Source organism: Panthera uncia, chromosome X (genome assembly GCF_023721935.1).
Source record: "Panthera uncia isolate 11264 chromosome X, Puncia_PCG_1.0, whole genome shotgun sequence".
NCBI classification, from domain to species: domain Eukaryota; kingdom Metazoa; phylum Chordata; class Mammalia; order Carnivora; family Felidae; genus Panthera; species Panthera uncia.
The window spans coordinates 26,527,735-26,551,198 of NC_064817.1; the positions used below are offsets into that span (position 1 = coordinate 26,527,735).

Consider the following 23,464-nt stretch of genomic DNA (forward strand, 5'->3'; position numbering starts at 1 on the left):
TAGAGCCTTCAGAGAGAGCAACACCTTCATTTCAGACTTTTTACCTTCAGAATTGTCAGACAATAAATTGCTGTTATCTTAAGCCAACTAGTGATACTTTGTTACAACAGCCTTTGAAACCTCATGCAAAGGTGAGTTCTCTTGGGGTTCAAGGATTTTCACTGGAGAGTAAGCTTAGGTGGGAAAATATTCTATCTTTGTTTCCACCAAACTTTACCTGAAAAATAAGTATTTCCTTCTGTTTTGAATACAGGCAATGAACGACAGTGGTACTGACTATAGTTGTGATTTCTACTAATAGAAACAATCGATGTTTTCATATCACATTATAGTTATTGTAGATTTCTTGAACCACATATTTTATTATTATTCAAAATATATAAGAATCGATTCAAAATAGATTAAAGATTTAAACGTCAGGTCTGAAACTGTAAAAGTCCTAGAAGAAAACATAGGGGAAATCTTCATGACATCGATCTTCACAATCATTTCTGGAACACGTAAAGCAAAGGCAACAAAAGCAAAAATAGACAAGTGGGACTATATCAAACTAACAATCTTATGCACACCAAAGAGAACAGTCAAGAGGGTGAAAATCTATGAAATGGGAGAAAATATTTACAAACTGTACACCTGATAAGGGGTTACTACACAAAGTATATAAAGAACTATAATTCCACAGCAGATAGATGATAGATGGATGGATGGATGGATGGATGGATGGACAGATATAAAGATAGATGACTGACCTGATTTTAAGGTGAAATAGACATTAAATAGACACCCTTCGAAAGAAGACCTACAATTGGTGAACAGGTATGTGGAAAGATGCCTAACTTCATCAGTCTTCAGGGTAATGTAAATCATAACCACAATGAAGGATAACCTCACACCTCTAAGGATGGCTATTATAAAAAAAGAAAAGAAAAGATAACACATAGTGGTGAGGGTGTGGAAAAATTAGAATCTTTGTATTCTGTTGATGGGAATGTAAAATGGTACAGCCACTATGATAAGCAGTATGGAGGTTACTTAAAAAAATAGAACTAACATATAATCCAGGAACCCCACTTCTGGCTATATACCCAAAGGAAATGAAAACAGGATACCAAAGAGATATCTGCACTCCCATGTTCACTGCAGCATTATTCACAATAGCCAAGACATGGAAACATTACAACTGTCCATTGATGGATCCCTGGATACAGAAAATGTTGCATAAACTGGACAAAGGAAAACAAATACTTCATGATTCTATTTATATCAGACATCTATAACAGTCAAACTCACAGAAGCAGAGAGTAGATCGGTGGTTTCCAAGGGCTGGAGGGACAAGGAAATGAGGAGGTGCCGTTCAATAGATATAAAGTTTCAGTAATGCAAGACAAATGAGTTCCAGAGATTTGCTGTAGTACACTGTACCTATATTCAGCAATACTGTACTGTACATATAAAAATTTATAAAGAGGGTAGATTGTATGTTATATTCTTACCATGAAAACAAACAAACAAAAAAAAACCTGTAGTACTTATTAGAACCTGTTGCTAAACCTATTGTGTAATGTGCCAATAAAGAAGCACATATAGTACCACATCATAATGGTAAAACTTATTTTTACTATGATATTTAATGGGTGTCTTTTATAATTTTATGTATTTGTATTCTATATTTAAAATCATTATTCTGAGTTCATAAGATTCACCACCCCGCTAAAGGAGTATATAGCATGCACAGTAAAGAATCCCTGTGCTTGTCTCTTATCTATTGTTAATTCCCCGACACTGACCTGGAACACAGTGGGGGCTCCATAAATCTTTGATGAACTAAATTGATAGTGAGATGAGTCGGGTTCCTTGCAGCTCTAAAACACCATAAGCCTAGAGATATTCTTCCTAATTAAAAATTCAATTTTCAACTACCCTAAAGTAACTTACTGGCATTTGTAGGTTAACCACACAACCCCTATTTTATACAACAGATATGAGACTTGACTTTTGAATCCAAATATATAGGATACGTACGCATATGTTTCTAACTCTCTATATTCTTGACCTATACTTTAAATCCTATTCACTTATACAAGTTTGCTTTATATTTTGTCATGTGGATTGTAATAAGCCAGTAGACTGTTTTAGAGTAATAAGTAATACCTTTAAATGCGTGCTTTCATACTGCTTCCTAGATTAGACACCTGTGTAATTTGTATGTTGAAATCCTAAGACTTATTACTACAATTTATTTAGCTAAACCCTGTAATATTTGTTTCTTATATCAAAAGACAGCTTTATAAAAGGGTTTTATAATGATATGGAGTGATAAAAATTATAGAGAGCTAAATTTCAGAGGTACCTTGTCAACTGCTTTCCAGTTACCATCATAGTACTAAAAAAATGACAGAATCAGCTTACTTTTTAGAGGGGTAGACATATCTGTTCATATTCACAAACATGTACTGGAATCACAAAAGTCTTTTTACGTGGTTACTGGAAATACCCAATTGTCACAATTTTTATACCCCAAAAAAGGTGCTTTTTAAGTGTTAGGACTTTTACTAATACCATATCCTGAAGGTGTGAACCTGTAATACTGATATATTTTCTTGAACACTTAAGGAGTTGTGAACATTTGAGATATATTAATTGATAAACATCTTTAAGGTTTTCTACTTGAATTGAAAACGGATGATAAAAATATAGAACATTTCAACTACACTCCAAAAATCCATAAAAAAGACTAGAAGGAAAACATTTAAAATTAACAGAGTTATTTTAAGAAAAAAATTCAAAACTTAGAAGCAATGCCAAAAGATGATTTTATATGTTTCTAAAAAACAGTGGGATATAATCTAACATACCCCCCAACACCCTCAAAAGGGCTTCTACATTTCCAAAAAAAAAAAAAAGTGCCAATCTGTTTGACTTCCCGGTCACTATTAAATTGGATCCAGACATTTTACAACTCAGTAACGTTCAACGCTAACTTGTAGAAAACTGATAGGGTGCAAATGACTTTTTGTCCCGTAGAGAATATAACTCCAAAGACTATGGCATATTAACCTGTTTTGATTCTAACTTACCAATCTGATTCCAGAATTCCTTTTTTTTTAAATTTGCTGATTATAGAAGCATCTGTTTCTTATACCCTCCTTGAGCCTGTTTTGCCTAACTACTGGTTCCCACATATGTATTCACCATGATTTACATGAAAATTATGTTTCTTAACAAATTTCACTTTGATACAGGGTGGGGGGATTATGCATTTCCCTTATACTTTTCTTTATTATCCAAAATGCCACCAATTAACCTACATTTCTAAACTGAAAAAAAAAAAAACTTTTAAAAAAACGTATGGTATATGAACATCTAGCTTCATGCTGCTCTATATGCATGCAAGATCCTGAATACTACACAAAGGAATTTAAGTGACTAAAGATGAAATGGTTTTCCAATCGATAAAGCATTTTCTTTTTCATCAGTGGCAGAGTGATGGGAAATAAAGAAATAAAGTAAACTTTAGAAATATGAAATGTGTATGCATATTGACATGCACTTATTGTAAATGTGATGAGAAAGGCAAGTTGGGGCCGCGAGAGCTAGCCTCATTACATTGCTTTCTCATACTATAAATGAAAGAATAGCAAATATTGGCTAGAATTCAATAACTTCCATGACCAAGATACATACTATAATTTGGATATTGATTCCCTTTGATAATGTTTCTCCTAAGGCACTGTCAAGACAGATATCAATGATTAGTAGCTACGCTAAAAGTTGGGTCACGAATTTCAACTTGCGTCAACTACAGAAGACACTCCATACTCAGTGAGGCTTTGATCCTTGCAAACACTCTCTGTGGCCAACCCTACTTGTTTTCCCCTTTGGAAAGAGTCTATTTTTCCTGAGCCCTGTGGGGTGCTGAGCCAGTAGCACAAGTGAGGACGCAGCGGGAGGGCTCACAGCTGTGAGCTACTAAATAATGCTGATTCCACACATTTTATTCCTGTGTGAACTTTCGGGAAGAGGGAAAGGTGCTAGCAGCTGCATAGCAGAAGCATCTGCAGCTCCTACCTCAGAAACATCCCTCCACTATGTACCTAATTCCACGCATCGGGCAGTAACCCTGATCTTGAACTTCTTTTTTAAGCAGAAAAGGCTGGAGGACAGTTAAGACTGTTTACACTTCCAAGTCTTTTCCTAAGTGAGAACACCAGGTGTGAATTCTGCAGATTTGACTTGGAATGAAAGAAAGGAAAGAAAAAGGCTGGGAAAAGAGTGACAGCGGGGAAGGAGAGGCAGCCCTCATTCTCTCTCCTCCCCCATGTGTCCTGAGTGCTTTGCCCGTGGATCTTATAGTGAAAATGATTTATCCCTTCCTCTATAAAACATCCCAAAGTTTCCTGATGATAAACAGCATTTGAGGCCTTATTAAACGGGACTTACTTCTAAAATAACGAATACAATGCAAATGTCACATGTAAGTTCATATTTTCCAATAGCCACATTCAAAACAGCACTAAGAAACAGGTCAATTTACTTTCAGTGATATATTTTACTTAATCCAATATGACAAAATATTATCATTTTAGCATGTAATGAGATGGTTTACTTACTTTCACGTCCTTACTAAGTCTTCAAAACCCAGTGTGTGTGTTACACTCACAGTCCCTCTCAATCTGGATGAGCTGTGTTTGCAGAGCTAACGTACGTGGCTAGTGGCTAGTAAGTTGGATACTGAAGCTCTAGAGAGAGAAAGAGTACTGTGGCTCTTGCCACCAGGCAACCTTGGAAAACACTTGTCTGCTCAGAGGAGATCCCAGAACTCACCCCAGGAATATCTCTCCTTTACTAACAAAGCTTGTATTCGTTCAATATTGTTGCAATGCTGTTGGAATTTAGAAGATCCACAAGAACGTTAGCATTCACACAAATGGGATCCTTCCAAGTGAGGCAGAGCACAGGAATTTTGGAAATGTTGCCCAATGGTAAAATACTTGATGTCATTACTGCACCGATGTACCATTAGGGACTATGTCACTGCCTCGGTGCGGGGCTTCCTTTTAAGGATGGAACTACTTCTATGCCAATTCTAAATCCTCAGGCCTAGGAGGTGATGGTTGGGTTACCACCTGGAAAGCTCCTTAGCTCTCCAAAATGGGGACTCAGATAAAGGAAATCCTTCCTATTTCACTGAGTTATTCGAGAAGTAAATGAGAGGATGAGTGAAATAAATGCTGGCTGTGCAAACAGAAGCCAAAGATGGGGGAGATGCTGAAGGTAACTTGCCGACCTCCAGTACAGCTCTACTCTCTTACCTCAGGGCATGACCTCTCAACCACCACACACCCTTTATTCTTTCTTCTCTTCTATTTTTCCATCCTGTTGGTAGGATGCCTGACCCGCTAACTGCTGGCACCTTGCTTGTGGTCCTTCCTTTCTGATTGCAAGGTGATAGCCCACAATGATGCAGAGAAGGTCATCCACTTCTCTCCCTCATCAACAGTTCTGTGCAATCAGAAGTTTAGACGTCCAAGTCACCATCAGCCAAAAGGTAGAAATCCCTGAGAATCACTAAACAATTATCCAAGTGTTGGCATTTACAGCTTAGGAGGGCCCAGATTTCTCAAAGAGGAGTATTTATTTTAAAAGTGAAAAATAAAGACAGAATATCACTCTACAGACTATACAGACATACCTTTACTTCTTTTATTTGTTTGTTTTTGAGAATGCACATTTGTTTTGTTTTACTGCTGGATCTCTCTTTCCTGAAATAATATACAGCACACAGTAGATCCTCCACGAATATGTATTCATTTTCTATACTGGGAGAGTTGACTGGCAAAATTCAACCAGCCAAGAGCCCATGCTGGTAACCACTCTACAGTACTGCCTTAGACAGCGAGAGCTTAACTTCTGATATGGGGAAAGCTGAGAATGATATGCAAGATAACATTTGTTTCCTCCCTATATTTTTAATTAGAGCAATGCCATCTTTTTTTTTAATTTGTTTTTAACGTTTATTTATTTTTGAGACAGAGAGAGACAGAGCATGAACGGGGGAGGGGCAGAGAGAGAGGCAGACACAGAATCGGAAGCAGGCTCCAGGCTCTGAGCCATCAGCCCAGAGCCCGACGCGGGGCTCGAACTCACGGACCGCGAGATTGTGACCTGAGCTGAAGTCGGACACCCAACCGACTGAGCCACCCAGGCGCCCCGAGCAATGCCATCTTTTAAAGGACGCCTCTGGAGTACTTGATGACCACAGGAAGTGCATCTTAATCACATTCGCTGCTTTATTTTCAAACAGAAAATACACATACACAACATCTTCAAATGAACACGGAAGTAGAAATAAACCATTTAAAAGGTGTTCATACGGGGAATGTCTGGATAGAAAATAAGCATAACAGGAGCAGAAAATCTGTCAAATATGTGCCTCTAATAACGATTCGAAGCTATGCTTTTTCAAGTATGATAACTTAGAGTCTTCCTTTTAAAGTTTGCCCCAAAAGTATAATATAAAAACCTAGGAGGTATATAAGAAACCACAAGTACCCTAAACAAGCTTATCTTCAAAACTGCAAATCTTGTCCAGACACTCCTCTGTTTAAATACAATCAGTATCTCTGTTATTTATAGGATAAAATACAGATGTGTGTGTGTATCATATCATCCTTCCCAACGTGTTCCAAACCTGTTGTCCAACCTGTGCTATCACGCTTTACCTGGGAGCCTGAGCTCCTTAAGCTATTACCATTCTCCCAACAACCTGCCTTTTGTGAGGTCACCTGGCCTTTGAACATGTGGTTTTATGGTCAAGGATGCTCTGTCCTCTCTATCTCTGATAACCCTGGCTGTTTATGGTGACGACTTCTTCACCAGATGGAGCTCATCATGCCCTCCTCCTTGTTCCCATAGGATTTTGTAAATTCCTTTCAGAATTTGAAAGGAATTGTGTCATACCAAGTTTGAGGTTTATCTATCTGTCCCTGCACTACACTAACTTCCCTGAGTGTTGGAACTGTGACTGATCTCTCATCCCTTCAAGTGGATGCACATGTATGTCTCCTCCACTGCTGCAAGGCCACTGTGCACAGGAAGGACTGTTTGGCTCAACATCAAATGTTGGTATGCAGCACTGTCCTGACGCTCAACAAAAATATGTTGAATGAGTGAAAGAATGTTGTTATCATGAGCTATGCAATGTTAAGGGAAACAGTTTTGCCTTGAAGGGACCATATATTTCATGGTAGGTTTGCTCCTAAGAGTATTTGGAAAGGGAGACAACTTACCTCCTTCCTACTAAGGAAGTCCATCTTAATCACATTCGCTGCTTTATTTTCAAACAGAAAATACACATACACAACATCGTCAAATGGACACGGAAGTAGAAATAAACCATTTAAAAGACGTTTATACGGGGAATGTCTAGAACTGCTCAGTTCTAGGCTATGATCTTCAAAGCGCAGCTACTCTGTGGGAACACTGAGCTTTTCACTGTCAAAGTTCTCGTGGAGAACATCAGCCCTCACTACACACTGTCCAATGACCATATCTTCCATAGACGGAAGCTACCTGCCAAATTCTCCCCTCCTGCCAAGACCCTACTCTGATTCCAGATCAGGGAGAAATAAATAATTGGCCCTTTATCTTCTCTCCCCTCAGTAATCTGCTACTTACAGTAATAAACGATTCCCCAAATCTGTATCTCACTAGGAGATTAATATGAGAATGACAATGTAATTGAAAGTGCTTCATAAATTATAAAGTGCCTTGTTATGTTATGACTGTTATTGTCATCATTAACAACTCTAACATTATCTTGTTTTAAAAAAAAGATGGCCCCTTCTAATACTTTGATTTTGACATACTATGAGTTAAATTATAACCCATCATAATAAAGATGTTATGTCCCACCCTTTCTAATTTGATATGATAAGAAAGGCCTATACTCATCATTAAAAAACATTTTTTATACATCGAAGAAGTTTCATCTTTATTAATATCCTTAACACCTTTTTAGGAGGCCTTGTCCTGTAGTGATTGACAACTATTATTTCTTCATTAGTTTCCTCAATACTTTATTAGGCCAAGCTGTAATTTTTTTTTTTTTTTTTGCTTGCTCAACATCTCTAACTTCTAGCTGATCATCAGTAAACTGCATGGGATTCATGCCTTTTTTTGTTAGGCCTTTATTTGTTAGCCTAGTGATTTGGGGTAAAATATTTAACCTTCCTGAGCCTTTGTAAAAGACTTTTCAGAATACTATTTCTACTTTTCTACTTTTCTACTTATCTTGTTGATATATATACACATATACATATGTATACACATGTATACATATATATACATATATATGAATATACATATATATGTATGTATATGAATATATATATATATATATATATATATATATATGAATCACATCAAGTAATTTCACTTGTAACCTTTAAAATAGGCCCTGTGATGGGCTCCATGCTGGGCGTGAAGCCTACTTAAGAATAAAAAATAACAAATAACAAAATAACAAAATAGCAAGGCACTTAAATAAACTTTATAAGCTACTATGGTTAAATAAATCTTGGATTACATCTTTCTGGGCATGTGTTTTTGTAAAATTGATTTTATACTATCTTCCCCAATGTATCCATTTCTAAACTTGCTTCTTAATTTTTTTAAAACTAAATTCTTCCTTTATAGTCATCGTATTACTACCTTGTAATGTTCAATTAAACACACACACAATTAAAACAACAACAACAAAAACCTATGGACCAGTTCTGCAGTAGGTGTAATGAACCCTGATATTTTCTATTTTGCTTCACCCAAAACAAATGTTGGTGGTGATCCACAAACTGGTCCATGACTCACAGTTTGGAAAACACTACTCCATTAAAACACAACGAAAAAGGAACAAAACAAAACAAAAACAAAATGTAGCCAAGAAAAATAGAAATGATATATCCTCGGCATCATTTCTGGCAATTTCTTTCCAGGTGTCCATGATCTGACCAAGAGCACTTTTCACTGTGCTCTACTCGGACCACAATTTTTTATAACACAATCACTTTCAAATATTTTCTCCTTTTTCCGAACGTAGCCTCGTCTCACTTAATTCCCTCATCACCTCCTCTGAAGCTCTTCCAAACTTTCTAGCCAATTAGTTACTTCTTTCGTTCTCCCTTCCCTAACTCCCCTGATGTTACAGCTACCTCTGTTATACTTCTCAGCTGTTATTTTAATTGCTTAAATATCCATCTGCTGAACATACCATTTCTGTTACAATCATTTAAATGTCAATCGACTTGGTAAACTTTTATTCTCTATGAATTGACTGGAACTGGCTCAATTTCAACATTCTGACTGCCCTGTACAGGGTCTGACACACAGCAGTTCCCATGTCAAAGTCTGCTGAATAAATGTATTGATTTTCAAAGTTAATTGAAATATAAGGAACTGCCAGGGCTAAATGTTCAAACTACAACTCAGTGTGGTACATGGGTTCTCTAAAATATAGGAAATCTTGGGGCGCCTGGGTGGCTCAGTCGGTTGAGCGTCCGACTTCGGCTCTGGTCACGATCTCGCGGTCCGTGAGTTCGAGCCCCGCCTCGGGCTCTGGGCTGATGGCTCGGAGCCTGGAGCCTGCTTCCGATTGTGTGTCTCCCTCTCTCTCTGCCCCTCCCCCGTTCATGCTCTGTCTCTCTCTGACCCAAAAATAAATCAACGTTAAAAAAAAATTAAAAAAAAAATAAAATATAATATAGGAAATCTTATGGGCAAATCCATCTCTCGGGTCGGAGAGCTGAGTGGTGTCTCCTAGGCCCCATGCATTGTGGAGTGGTTGGTGCCCTGTGCTTCTCTTATCTAAACGTTATTCTAATTCCACTTCAAAATTTCTGTTCTTAATGATATCCCAAGGAGACTCTGAAATATCAACACTTTTCTAGGGATGGCCCTGGTCATGTGATTAAATTTTCACATTTAATGTGAAGTAGGGATTGGTAGAGTTTGCTCCTTATGACATACAACTTAAACAAATGTTCATAAACCTCCGTAAAAGAAATGAAAAAGTGGTACAGCTTAGCTTAACAATTGCGTTGTTTTAAAGTTAAGGTTATTGCACCAATCCATTATCATATTTAAAAATACATAGACGGTCCTTTTGTAAGCACAGACAAAAGCCGTATGTTATTAACATTTATTATTAAATACGAATAGAAATTCAAGGATGAAATGTTTGAAAAAATGTGTTATTTGAAAATAGCAGTAAAATGGGATTTTCAAAATAAATCCATGTTAACTAGGATTTACAATACAATATAAGCCTGTACTATTAGTTGTAATGCCAGGATTTGGAGAACTGGGCTGGCACATTAAATTTATTCATTTTCACAGCCTGCAGACATTTTAATGTCTGAGTAGCAATAAGAACAAATTACCTAAAAACTTTTAATAGTGTATAATAAATTAAGACTGAATGGTAATGCAAAAGTGGGTACAACAGGACAAAATTATGAATCTCATATAATGATCCAACAACACTTAAAGCGTGGAAACAACACTGGTATTCTGGAATATACGACCACGGTTGATCCTAATTGTTTCTCTCCTGTCAAAGAGAAATTGCGCATCAATCTCAAAGTATTGCAAACTGTTCATTACATGCAAATGGTTATGTTTTGCAGCCTTTCCAAGGGGACTCAAACTTCTTTATAAAAGGAGCCAGGCTAAATGAAGAGTTTCTCTGAGGACACTAGGTTTCCTTTAGAGTTCTTCATTGATCAGCAACAGAAATTGCCTCTGCCAATAAGGAGATACAAGTAAGGAAATGGAGGGGTGCACAGGACTAAAGGGAAAATCCAAGAATCCACCTTGGAAGAGCAGGACTCCAAAGGGTCCCCATAGGAGGAGTAATTTGTTGTTTTTGACCAGGCGTTCTCATTACAATGAATAAACTCCAACCTCATCACTTACCACAAAAAATTAATTACAAGCCTCAAGAAAAAAAAATAAGATTGGAAAAATCTTAAAAAATAAGATATTGTAAAAAATAAATATATTGTATTAAAATCCAAGCTCAGGACCTATGGCTAGGACCATGGATATGGTAAGAGAAAGGCTCTGGCAGAACCACCTTTAGGACTCTCTTGGCTGACTACTGATTTATTGTCCCACTAAAACTGCTCAGGTGCTCCAAGGGAACTGGTGGTAGTCTCAGTAAAAGCTGCTATACAGTCTTCAAAATGGCTAAGTCCACCGCACATTATTTAAGCGACTTTAAAACCTCTTTTGGTTTTCAATCAAACTCCTTCTCTTAATGCATGGAATTGACAGTTGACTTAAATAACAAGTCTGTTTTGATTACCTCTTTTTGTTACCATGACTTTCAATTTGTTTTATGAATGTGGCCCAAGTCCATTTCTCTATGATATCAAGTAACAAAGAATGCTTAAAGAGAAGGTAAAAAGGGCGCTCGGATTTTCATGGCAACTTAATACTCTATCTCCTAAAGCAAGAGTTAGCAAACTTTTTCTATAAAGAGCTACACAGTTAATATTTCAAGCTTCACAGGCCAGGCAGTGTCTACAACTACTTAACTCTGCCTTTGGAGCAACAAAGCAGCCATGGACGGTTTGTAAATAAATATGTGTGGTTGAGTTCCAGTAAAACTTTATTTACAAAAACAGGTAGCTGGAAGGATTTGGCCCCACAAGTTTGCTCTTAAGAATTTAATATTCCTAGGGCCAATATTAAGTGTAATATATATTGTATTAAAATCCACTTCATTGCAAGTACTCTGAGAGATATCAAAGGTGAGATATTTACTTCTAACAAAAACCAGTTCAATATTCCACATGAAGTCCTGGAGTTTATGGTAGCATATCCGTCCATTGTTTCAGTGTCTCTGAAATATTCCCCCAGTGAGTCTAAGTAAAATGAAAGTCTGAACCTGGACAAAGAAGGGATGAAAACTTGAAGGACGACAGAGTTATAAACTAAAATTATCTACTGAAAAAATGGTGAACCAACAAAGCTTTAAGGGGAACGTGCTACTATATAGATATGTGTTCATCTCTGATGTATCTATTTTTCTTTTCCCCATACCCCTGAATCTTTCCTATCAGTAGTGATCAGAATGACTTAGTACAAATTAATTGCCAGTAATGTTCTGTCAATTATAGCCTCACAAACGACTTTTAGAATTTGTTATTATGCTGTTTGCCAATAATCCTGGTCTCTGGTTTGTACCTATAATTTGGTTCTACAGTAGGAACATTTACCATTCTTATGACTAGATACCTGCTATTCAGCTTGATGAATAGTTCATCCTGAACCATCTCGTCCGTGAACAGGCCTCTTGTACTATAATTTGTCAATTTTATCATTTTTCAAAATTCACAACTTACGTGAGAACATTTTCTCACTCTCTCTATGACTTCCTCGTAGCTAGCTCTTTCCTTGGGCTGCCTTTCACAACACTGCTCTTTCCTGGTTCTCCAAGTCATGTTTTCTCAGTTGAGTTTGGGAATGATGGAAGTGTAACCGACGAGTGTCAAAAAGGACCAGAGTACACAAACAACTCCTGTAGAAAAAAGCACTCCCATTTCCCCTAGGCTAGTTTTATGGCTATCTGGTGTGTTTACACAGTTCCATGTGTTTCCACCTTAGCCTTAATATGCTACAATCATGGGGCTGTTAGCTTGCTAAAGGAAATGGGTTTCTTTGCCAACTCCGTATCCCTAGCAGCAAGCAAAGCCTTCCACTCAGTAGGCTCACACTAAATGTTTGTTGAGTGGATTCAGTTATTTATGATATGGTCAATGAGTAAGAGAATGGAGCCATCATATTGTTAAACTTTCGGCAAATATGAAAAAATCTCAAAGAATCTGTTCAAAGAAGAGGACGGGGCAGCTCACTATAAGGTAGAAGTTCTTGGATATGCGATGGAGCAAAAATGGAAGGAAGGACAAGTTTGGGAATAGTCTGCCCAATAATATGATGAATACAGAATTCTTTCATTTATTTCATTATTCGTTATATGAGTGTTATATGTTCTATATATGAAGAGATTTTTCTAAGTTTCAAGTATCTGTCTGTGACCAAGAAAGACAAAGTCCCTGCAAGGTTTACATTCTAGTTTCAAATATAGATAATAAATATGCAAACAAATATTGCAATTTCAGCAATTGACAGTATTATGAAGAAAGTGTGCATGCGTGTGTGTATGTGTGTGTGAGAGAGAGAGGGAGGGAGGGAGGGAGGGAGGGAGGGAGAGAGGGAGAGGGAGAGGGAGAGAGAGAGAGAGAGAGAGAGAGAGAGATTTCTTTAAGACAGGAGAAGTGACCAAAGGCATGTCTGAGAAAAATCATTAGAGCACAGATGTATATAAATAAAGGGAAGTGTACAAAAATCCTGAGACGGAGCGGGGACAGGGCACAGTGCAGGAGAACTGGAAGCTAGGGTAGAACCCTCAAGCAAAGAGAAAAGCAAATTTAATCATAGGAACAAGAATTAGAAGAAAGGGTAAGAAGCTATGTGAGAAGAAACAGCAAGAAGAACGTTCTCATTGCAAACTTTGGCACTTCATGAAAATTACTTATATTAGCATTAATGTTATGCTTCATCAAATAATAATTTCAAATTCACATCGCTTCTCTGTTGATGTGAGCTGTTTTTTTTTTTCAATTTGGAATTTGCAATTAGCATGCTTCACTTTTTATTTGTCGATTCTTACCCTCTTGATAATTTCTGACTCTGAGAATGTTTTTCATGCATTTTAAGCAGTTCTTTACTGCTCTGGTCATTACAGTAAGTTATAGTTTTGGTTCTTGCTTCTTCCCGATAATGTGTGGCAATCTGTCATCTCCTTAAACACGCCATGCCGGACAACAAGAACAAGCCATTGGAATTATCCAATTAATTTAATATACTTATTTTATGAAAGACACATTTGATAGGCAACACTTTAGAGCCCCTCTCTGAATTTCTGCACGGTGCCAAACTCCCAATAAATCTGTTATTTACTACTTCCGAAAAGACGCATAGGAGCCAAGAAGTTGTGGAGGAGTTTCTAAGCAGCAATAAAAGGCTAACAATATTTACGTAAGAATCGAGGGCCCAACTGTTTAACTGTATTGAGACTGAATTCTCCTGCCACTACCAGCTAATAACATTGAAAAGTTCACTTCAAGATATATTACCATGCTTCTACAACGCTGCAATCCTAAAGCAAGCAACGAGAGACAGATTCTCTTAGCAGTAAATGTTCATGCTGATTTTCTTAATGTTAGTGTGTGTCCTCTAGTCACAGAAACGGACACTCCCAAACAAAACTTTATTACTGCTGGGGAAATATAAAGGCCAGCAATAGTATAAATTTCTTAACATTGGGGTCCCAATGAAGGGCAACAGATGGCAGAAATTTTTACTCAAGTCATTCTTCCATCAAAGTTTCTATCAGCAGTTGAGTCCCAGCAGTGCAGCTATTAAGAAGCCGTCCAACTCACCAGCCAGCTGGTGAAATCAGCCCTGTAAAAGCCGACTGTATGGAAAGCATACTTGTCTTCATTTTGGCCTTTTACACCATATGCCTTTTTCTAGATAGCCTTTGATTTAATCCCTATGCATTCAGAGTCATTTATCTCCTATAAAGTCATCGGAGGGAGCAGATTACCAGTTAAGTATTAAAGTACCTGCAAAGAAAAATACCAAAACTCACTGTATAGGAGACCGTGTCACGGACCCATGCACATCCATTCAGCTCTCTCTCTGGGCAAGCCAATGGCTTTCAATAATGACACCTGCTGCTGGAGGCCTTTGTGGGCTGCAAACTGGGTGAGAAGAATTAGAAACCCTGGGTACTTCCTTTATGAGGAAGAAAGCATTTTCACAGACTCACTTGTCTCAAACTTTTGGGCAGGAGCTACCTAAGTCCAATGTGCTCTGTGAATCTAAACTTAGTAAGATTTGGGTCCTTTACAAAGTACTTGGCGGTTCTTCTCTCCATCACAAATAGCCAAGGTAAGGCAGAGCTGAAGAGGAGCTAAACTTAGCCTCTTAGATTCTTCTTTTTTGCCTTCTCTCCCCAACTCCAAGACACAGAGCCTGTTTTCTCCATTTATTGTCTCCTCCGAGAGATCACAGGGATGTTCTCATGCTGTAACTACACGGTTTATAAGTAATTTTCTATCTTCATGCAGGTTTCCAATTTGAGAAAAGGCAAAGTATATTCTGCGTAACTGGGACGTAAGTTTAGACTAAGTATTTGAGATTTGATGGTGAACATGAACATTCCAACATGGCATATCTAATCCATGCTGACTGTATCCTCAATCACAGTGAATTAAGTTGTATCATCATGTTACAAAATAAACAGTTTTAACTCAATTTCTTTACAGCAATATGTGTGTGTGTGTGTGTGTGTGTGTGTATAGTACATGTACAATATAATATATATTATGGAGGAGTAAAACACAGTAACATTGAAAGATATACCAGAAAATTAATTAACTTAACCTTAAAAAGATGATGCTTTGCCTAAGAACAGCAGTTAATTCGTGTCAAAATAACACGCTGCTGTTTTTCACACCTATGTTTGCTTAACATTCGTCACTCTAAAGCCTAAAAACTTTCATCTAAACAATCCCTCTTCTGTTTACTTCTTAAGCTGGATTTTAAACGGCATTTCTTAAGATTTCAAGGTTTCTTGCTTGCTCATGGCAACAATCTTTAGAAGGTGCTGTTAGTTTTTATTTAGTCATTTGTTAATGGGAATTTGTTTTTCTTTTCCCACCTTTTAGCTATTATGAATAGTGCTCCTGTGAGCATTCATCTACAGGTTTTTGTTTGAACACATGTTTTCAAATCCAGCAGTGAAATTGCTGGGTCCTGTGGAAATTTTCTGTTTAATTTATTGAGTAACTGCAGACTGCTTTCCAGAGCTGAAATATGGTCCACTGAGCAGCACTGCTCCAAAGAACAAACAGCCTCCATTTCCATTAACAGCAAGAATATTCCACTTTTTTAAATATCCGATCTAATGGCGATTTTGATCATTTCTACTGTAAACCTCAAGAATTTTCAACCCCATTAAATAACAGTCCATGTTTTAAAATTTACTTCTTTTTACTCTGGAATAAACTGTAAAGCTAAATGTTAGGACACATCATGATTTCCATTTTTCCTTTTTCATTCAAGGTACTTCCTGGTGCACCAATTCACGGTTACTATAGGAGTTCGTGTTATTTTCATAACTTTCTTTCATGGTGTTCAGCTCTCCCTTTGAAAACTCCCATTAACATTTCTTCTTGCTCTAAAATGAGTAGGCAGAAGTATCAGCTATCTGAGGACGATGTGCTTGGCTGGACTAGAATTTTCCTCGATTCCTAATCCAAGAGCTGTCCTTTGAGAAAATGTCATAATTCATTAAAAAAAACAAGGTTTAGTGAAATTGCCAGGTTGTTTAATCTGCATTTCCGACGTCTGGGGACAGTAATTAAGTGAATACATTTGTGTTTTTATAGATATAGGCTAAGCACTTATGAAGTTATAATAATATCTTTCATTTTAATGAGCAATTATTTTGGGGAGAACGCAATTCTAAGTGCCATATGCAGATTGCACTTCTATTCCTATTTAAGAGAAGAGACAGCAGAGGCATGGAGAGACTTAAGACACTTTTCTAAGATTCTGCAACTATTAAGCTAAAGGAGCTAGGATTTGAACCAACACTTTCTGAATGTGCCTTCCAACCTCTTAGCCAATCTTCAAAACTTTTATCAGAGCCTACCTAATGTGGCATGTCAATATTTTTGTGGGTAATATAACTTTGCACATGCACTCAGTTACTGCTTGTGGCATGAATATAGAAGAAGAGGCACAAGTAATCGAGTGAATGTATTAACAAGTGAGTTTTTAGTGGCATATAACACAATTGATATATTCTCATGAAAAACATGTAATTTTTTAGAACATGTAATTACATGAAAAACATGCGATTTTTCTACGGTGGCATAAAGAAAGTTTTGGAATATCTTGAGAAACATGGATTCATATATTTAATTTTATTAACTTGTCACAGAGAAAAAAATCATTGAGTTGCACAGAACCAGACCATCTTTCTGGTGTTGGCAGTCATTTTATTTTGAATGACAACACCAAGAGTCAGTAGGACACTGATCTTTTTTTTTTTTTAAGTGAATGAGTGAAATAAAATGCAGTTTGATAGAAATACATAAACGCTTACAACATTGTACATTCTTTTTATTTATTTCATATCTAGACGTGATAGTGTTGCTAAACCTTCTACATATGAGGCTTTAAATCCCCATGTACCGCTGTATATATCTGTTTAGTATATGGGCTGCTTGGTTGATTTTCCTCAAAGCAACCATTACTGGTCCATGCCAACAAATCTCTCTGCTCCTAACAGGCACCATCAACATTCTGTTTCCTAAAATAACTTCTTAGCAAAAATTTAAACTCTTTCTCCTAATTGTTATTCCTCAGTTGACAACGATTACGGCCAAGAGAGCTGAAATTATCAGAGCTTCTTTGTGTCCTACTAACGGTGGTGCCTTACAGAGTCTTTCTGGACTCTTTTTCTGAGACTTACCAGAATGGAAGGATAACCCCAGGCATCTTATGTATGTGCATGTGCATGATCTTGGAGCTTTCTTATCACCAGGGGGGAAAACACCTTAACTTTTTAAAGGACTTGCAATATCATTCACAGTTTCTTAGCTAAAAGAACTTTTCCCTGGACATCCAGAATTCCCTTCCATGTTTCATGTAGAAATTGAGTCAAAAACAGTCTAAATAAAATAGTCATTTTAAAAAAGTCCTCCAGTTAAGGGAAAGAGTTTTTAAAAGATGTTTATACATTTCAGTTAAACCACACTGTCAAGAACTGGGGATCTTAAGACACTCTAAAGCATTTACCAGCATTACACAGTTGCAAGAGTATATACAAGTAAATGTACTAAAAGATCATATGACATCAATTAGCAGCTTCTAGCCAAGCTGGAGTAACAGACAACAGATTTAACTTATTGGCTAAAAGCTTGATAAAATGGACAGAATGTACGAAGTGATGGCTGTGAAGCCATTATTTACCAGGCAATGACAGATACAGATCTTTGAGAAATTAGAGACAAATGACGTGAGTCTACATTTGCTCCAGCTTACTGTCTGAAGAGAAATCAAGGCTGTGACAAAGGATAAGAAACCATCACAAAGCTAGGAGGGCTCCCTGAGTTGATGAGATGAAGCTGGGACTCCTTGGAGTCCAAGGTGGCTACGGGTCACAGGGCAGAGTACCAAATAGGAGATAGATGCCGAGAGAGAGAACACTGGAGACCTAGAGAGTTCCTTTCCAGTCTACAGCTGAATCCTGATCAGCTGGCACATGTGAGGAAACTACACATGACTAGGGAGAGAGCTACACAAAAAGATTAAAGTAACAGTCACCAGACCTCACAAATGGCTGGAATAGTGCCTGTTCCTGCCAGCCACAGTAGAAAACTTCATCATTCACAGGGCATCAGAGACCATACTCAGAAGGGTTTTGTCTCAGTAGTGGGTCACTGGACTTAGGCTGCTCTGCTCAAAACTCACCAAGTCTCAAAGAGAGGTGCTCAAAAGATCAAATCGTTGCCAATAAACTAACTGTGTCCCAGAACAAAGGTCGAGAATCTTTATCTGCGCAAAAATATGAAGCACTCAACAAGTTAAAATTCACATCTGGCATCCAGTGAAAATTACCAGTCATCCAAAGAAGCAGGGAAATAACACCCATAATGAAGAGAAAAATTAATTGGAATCAACCCAAAATAGACACAGATGATACAATTACAAGACAAGGACATTTTAACAGTTGTTATAATTGTATTCCACATTTTCAAAAAGGTAGAGGAAAGAGTGATAAGTTGAGTAGAGACATGAAAGATGTTACAAGACCCAAATCATACTTTGACAATGTGTTGAATCACACAAAACAATAATGTCTGGGGTTGAAAAGCTACACTAGATGGGATTAACCACAGATTAGGCATAGCAAAAGATTCGATGGTCAATTTGACAATATAAATCATGTAAAATGAATTACACAGGAAAAAAGACCGAAAATAAAAAGGAACCGAACCTTCAAACTAACGCCTTAAAAATTCCACATCTGAGGAACATTAAAAACCCATATTTGCCAAGAAGCTTAAGAGGCCTCAAGAACAAGAAACATGAAGAAAATTATACCAAGGCACATCATAAACCAATTTCTCAATTTCCAAAAGCACTCCCTAATCAGCCTTCCGTATGCTAATCGCCATCTCAGAGGGGGCTTCCCCAAAGATGCTGACCTGAAATATGTACCAAAATCCATATCCAAACAACCACTCCCTGAGGAGTAGAATGGAAGTATACACACACTTGCGCATTGCTTTATTTTTTATAGTGAGTGTATATATTTTTAAATAATAAAACCAGATTAAAATATATAACGACTTGTATAGGGTATCTCTGGCAATGGCAAGAAGTTTAACATCTCCTCAATGGCACCTTTGTGACACATATTTTAGAGACCTAGGGATGCTGCAGGAGCCCAAAGTTTACTTAAGTGCTATTACAAAATGTATTTTCTGTATGATGGCAGATTGGAAAGCCGTGCGTTTCTTCTATCTCCAATGCCAATGCTGATGTATATACAAGTTTGATATACATATAATTACAAAAGATTTTAAAATTATTCACGCCATATGTTTACATTGCCTACATATGAGTAAGTGCTTGCAAGCTTACTTTATTAATATCAAAAGGTATTTTTGCCAGGCAAAAAAACTATTTGAGAATAGAGAACTGTAAATTTGAATATGATACTGCTTTTATGAATCCAGCCACAATTCAAATCTGCTTGACTGAAAATTGGTACGTGAACAATTTGAGCTAAAAAAGTTGCAAAAAGTACTTAAGACTTGGTGTAATAAACTCAGTATATCTTGTACCTAAACTATATATTTTATAACCTAAGTTATAACCTCCAAAATCTAATTTATCTTTATTTGCACACTCAAAAGACACAGCAACTTGAAAATAAACTATACGCTGGTTATAATCCATATGTTGCGTTTCCATTAACATAAGCCATAAAAAAGTCAATAAGTACCACCAATTAACTCTGCATTGTTTTGGCCTCTGGACTATCTCAGAAGGCATTGTGTCAATAGAATATATACAAATATTGCTACATCACCACAATTGTCTCTAGGGAAACAGAACTATACTTTTATCATGATGGATATTTCCAGAACTACATTATTGCTAAGTCTACCACAGGTTCTCCTCCTGGACAGGATTCAACATAAGGCAAAAACACAAACTACCCCAAAGCCACAGGACACCCTGCTGCAAGATGCTTCCCTATATCACAGGTTCAATTATACCTTGCAGTTCATCAGATAAGCCAGTTATACCTAGGCTAACTCTCACCTTGAGACAAGTAGTCCACAGCACAGTCTCCCAACATGGTCATTACAATGATGCTCTGTATGTGTAGTGATCACAACAAAAGTCAGGAATTGTAAATTGCCGTCATCCTTCACAGCCTGAGCTTAAAGCAGCTAAAAAGTTGTGATATTGTGGTGAAGATAAAGACAGTCTGAAAAAAGAGGTCTCAAAACCTTACCTTAAGACACCATTTGTATTTGGCATGTTCCCAATTCTCAGGAATTTGTGTCTTTTTGAGAAACTGTTCAGCTTCTGTTAGCCATTGATTGAGTATCTTCATATCATAATGAAACCGCCGCCACTTTTCCACAGATCTGTCAAATCGCCTAGAGGCAAAAATATGGATCAAGTAAAATAAATAGATTATACCAATTATATGGACATAGCATGTATGTTTTGCTACATTGGCAAGGATATTATTTTGATCGGTTCTCACATTTGTAGATTTCAGTTTCAATTAACAGAGGTAAATGATACTGAATAAAAAGGATGAATTAAAATAAAAGGCTATATATTTTCCCTTCAAAATCAAACACATTTCTTGACTGAAACAAAGCTAAAAACAACAATTATGGAGTATTAACATTTTCTTCCCTATTAGCATATTTAATTTGTAAAAAAAAAGTTCCAGGAATTTAAAAAGTATATTAGCATCTAATAAGTATTTCAAAGATAGAAAGAGGGTCAATGTCAACATAGGTTTTGAGTCAAAATCAAATTATCTCATGAAGCCTACAAATTTGGTATTACTTCTGATATGAAAGAGTTTATTCATTAAGGTCCTCAAGCATCCAAGATGACAGATGTAACTTACACCGTCAGATCAGATATAAGCAACCAGCTAACTCATAGACTCATCTAAACCAGGTGATGAGTGTCGTCTTCCTTTAATGTTGTTTTATTGCATCTGCTAACATTTTCACCTGAATGGTGAAAGAACTTAGTGTAAGGTATTGTGCTATTATCCCACGAGAAAAGAATATTAAGAAGGAAGTATTTGGTCATGTTCCAGTCACAGAAGTGACTGAGGCAGAAATGAGTCAGGGCTGTATGTTTATCCTAAGACAGTTGCACATAAGAACCATCAGTATCTTTTCAGGTGGGATCCTGATATTCATATTTTTAAAAGCACCCCAACTATCCTAATGTACAGTCAAGGTGAAAAATACTCTGCAAAGTAAGTTTTAAAGTCTTATGGGGCTTATGAACTAGTGGGTCTCCTGGGGCCTGTCCAAACAGGTATTTGCTGTCATGAAACCAAAACCATCCTGAAGGTTCTTGGCTGTGGGGCTGCCTCAGAGTGCAATAAGCCTGTAGAAGTTCTAGGAAGTCTGCTCTTAAAGTTTCAATGGGTTATAATTTTGAATATCTCAACATCTTTTCAGGTCTGTACCTCCATTTAGGAACTATAAATTATTTTAGAACTGAGATAATACCCCAACTCCCTCTTGTTTTTATTGGGAAGAGAACGGAATTAAGATTTCTTAACCGTTAATTATAAGCCAGGCAGCGGGCTCTGAGTTTTTACTTATTCTTGGATTCCTGCAGCACCCCTGCACTGCAACAATTATTGTTCCCATTTTCTACCAGAGAAAAGTAAGAGGCTGCGCAGCCTGCCAAAAAGTAAACAGAGTAAGATGCCAGAAAGGGGATTCTAACTCGGATCTCCCTGGCTTCCATCATGCCCGTCACGGTCTTCCAGTTTCTTTCGTGGGATTTCCTTTTTTCAGGATGAAGCCTTACCAGTTGAATAATTCAAAGAGATAGTTGTAGGATTTTTGTTTCTTTTTATCTTCTTTATTGTCTTCCAAATATTTAATAACGCATCTACAGCTACATTGCATTTTATCAGATACCACATTTAATGATGAACTCTATTTCTTACGTTAAAAATATCTAAAACAGTATCTTGTTAGCATTAAAAAGTCAGCCAAAGGCAGCCAAAAGGGGTAATCTGTAACTCTAGCTAGTTTAAAGGAATGAATTCTGCCTTTCATAATTAAGGGCTTTCTAGAGTTGCTCAAATATGGTATATCCATCAACCTCAAAATGACGTTGGAAATATTTTGCATGTTTAATCATTATTTTGTTTGCTTATATTTTTGGCTCTATCTAATACACAATAAATGACTTAAGGGTACACCATAGGCATTTATTTCCTTTAACAGAAAATTGTACACTGCATCCGTCTTCTAGACACATCACTACAGTCAAAGTTGTGGTTAAAAGAGAATCTAAAAAGCCATGAGGCATAGTTGGTACTGTCCCATCTTGGTGAGACTATAGTTGATTTTGACTTTCCCCGTATAGTTTTCCATGTTGTTAAGTGTTTCTACAACATGCACTTCATACTTTGATACTCAGAAAAATGCAGTAACTTCCAAGTATTTCAAAAGGCAGGTTCACACGCTAACGACTACCGCCTGCAACACTCTTCCCACTACCAGAGCCCGAGAAACAGGCAGAAGTAACCAGAGCACACAGGAGTTGACATTTGGTCACAAATTACCATTCTACCTCTATAGCAGCCATCGGTCTCCCTCCTACTTTGCTTTGCTTCCCCCTACCCCACCACCAAAATCAGCCTCTTGCTGACTCTTTTCAGCTACCGGCAGGTGGCTGTTCTCCCACGTGTCCTCTAAATACCAACTTTTCATTCTAGGCTGCTTCACAGAGGTGTCCCTCCACCCATCACCGCGCTGGAGATGACCACCTTCTACTAGGTTCCGCAAAGCCTCCTCCCCTTCCAAGCCCTGTTCCTTTCCAGAGATCATCTTTCCACAAGATTCTCAAAAGAAGAAAACCCTAAGGGCCCATAGATCCTAATGATCACAGTACTCCTGGCTCTGCAAGGCAAAGCCAGAGGTAGGAAGAAAAGGGAAACGGGCTGTGGGCCCCTGCTCATAGTCTTACAGCCTTGTTCCAGACCCACAAAAAATGAGACAGGATGGACTTGTCAGCCACACAGGGC

General features: G+C 37.4%; 1 protein-coding gene across 1 annotated transcript in view; it reads right to left on the reverse strand.

Moving 5' to 3' along the window:
* DMD (dystrophin) overlaps positions 1-23,464 on the reverse strand; it is a 1,998,908-nt gene that overhangs the window by 1,044,764 nt on the left and 930,680 nt on the right. Inside the window, exon 44 of the mRNA XM_049644567.1 lies at positions 20,672-20,819. Coding sequence (XP_049500524.1) covers positions 20,672-20,819 — 148 coding nt within the window. The remainder of the gene's footprint in view (positions 1-20,671; positions 20,820-23,464) is intronic.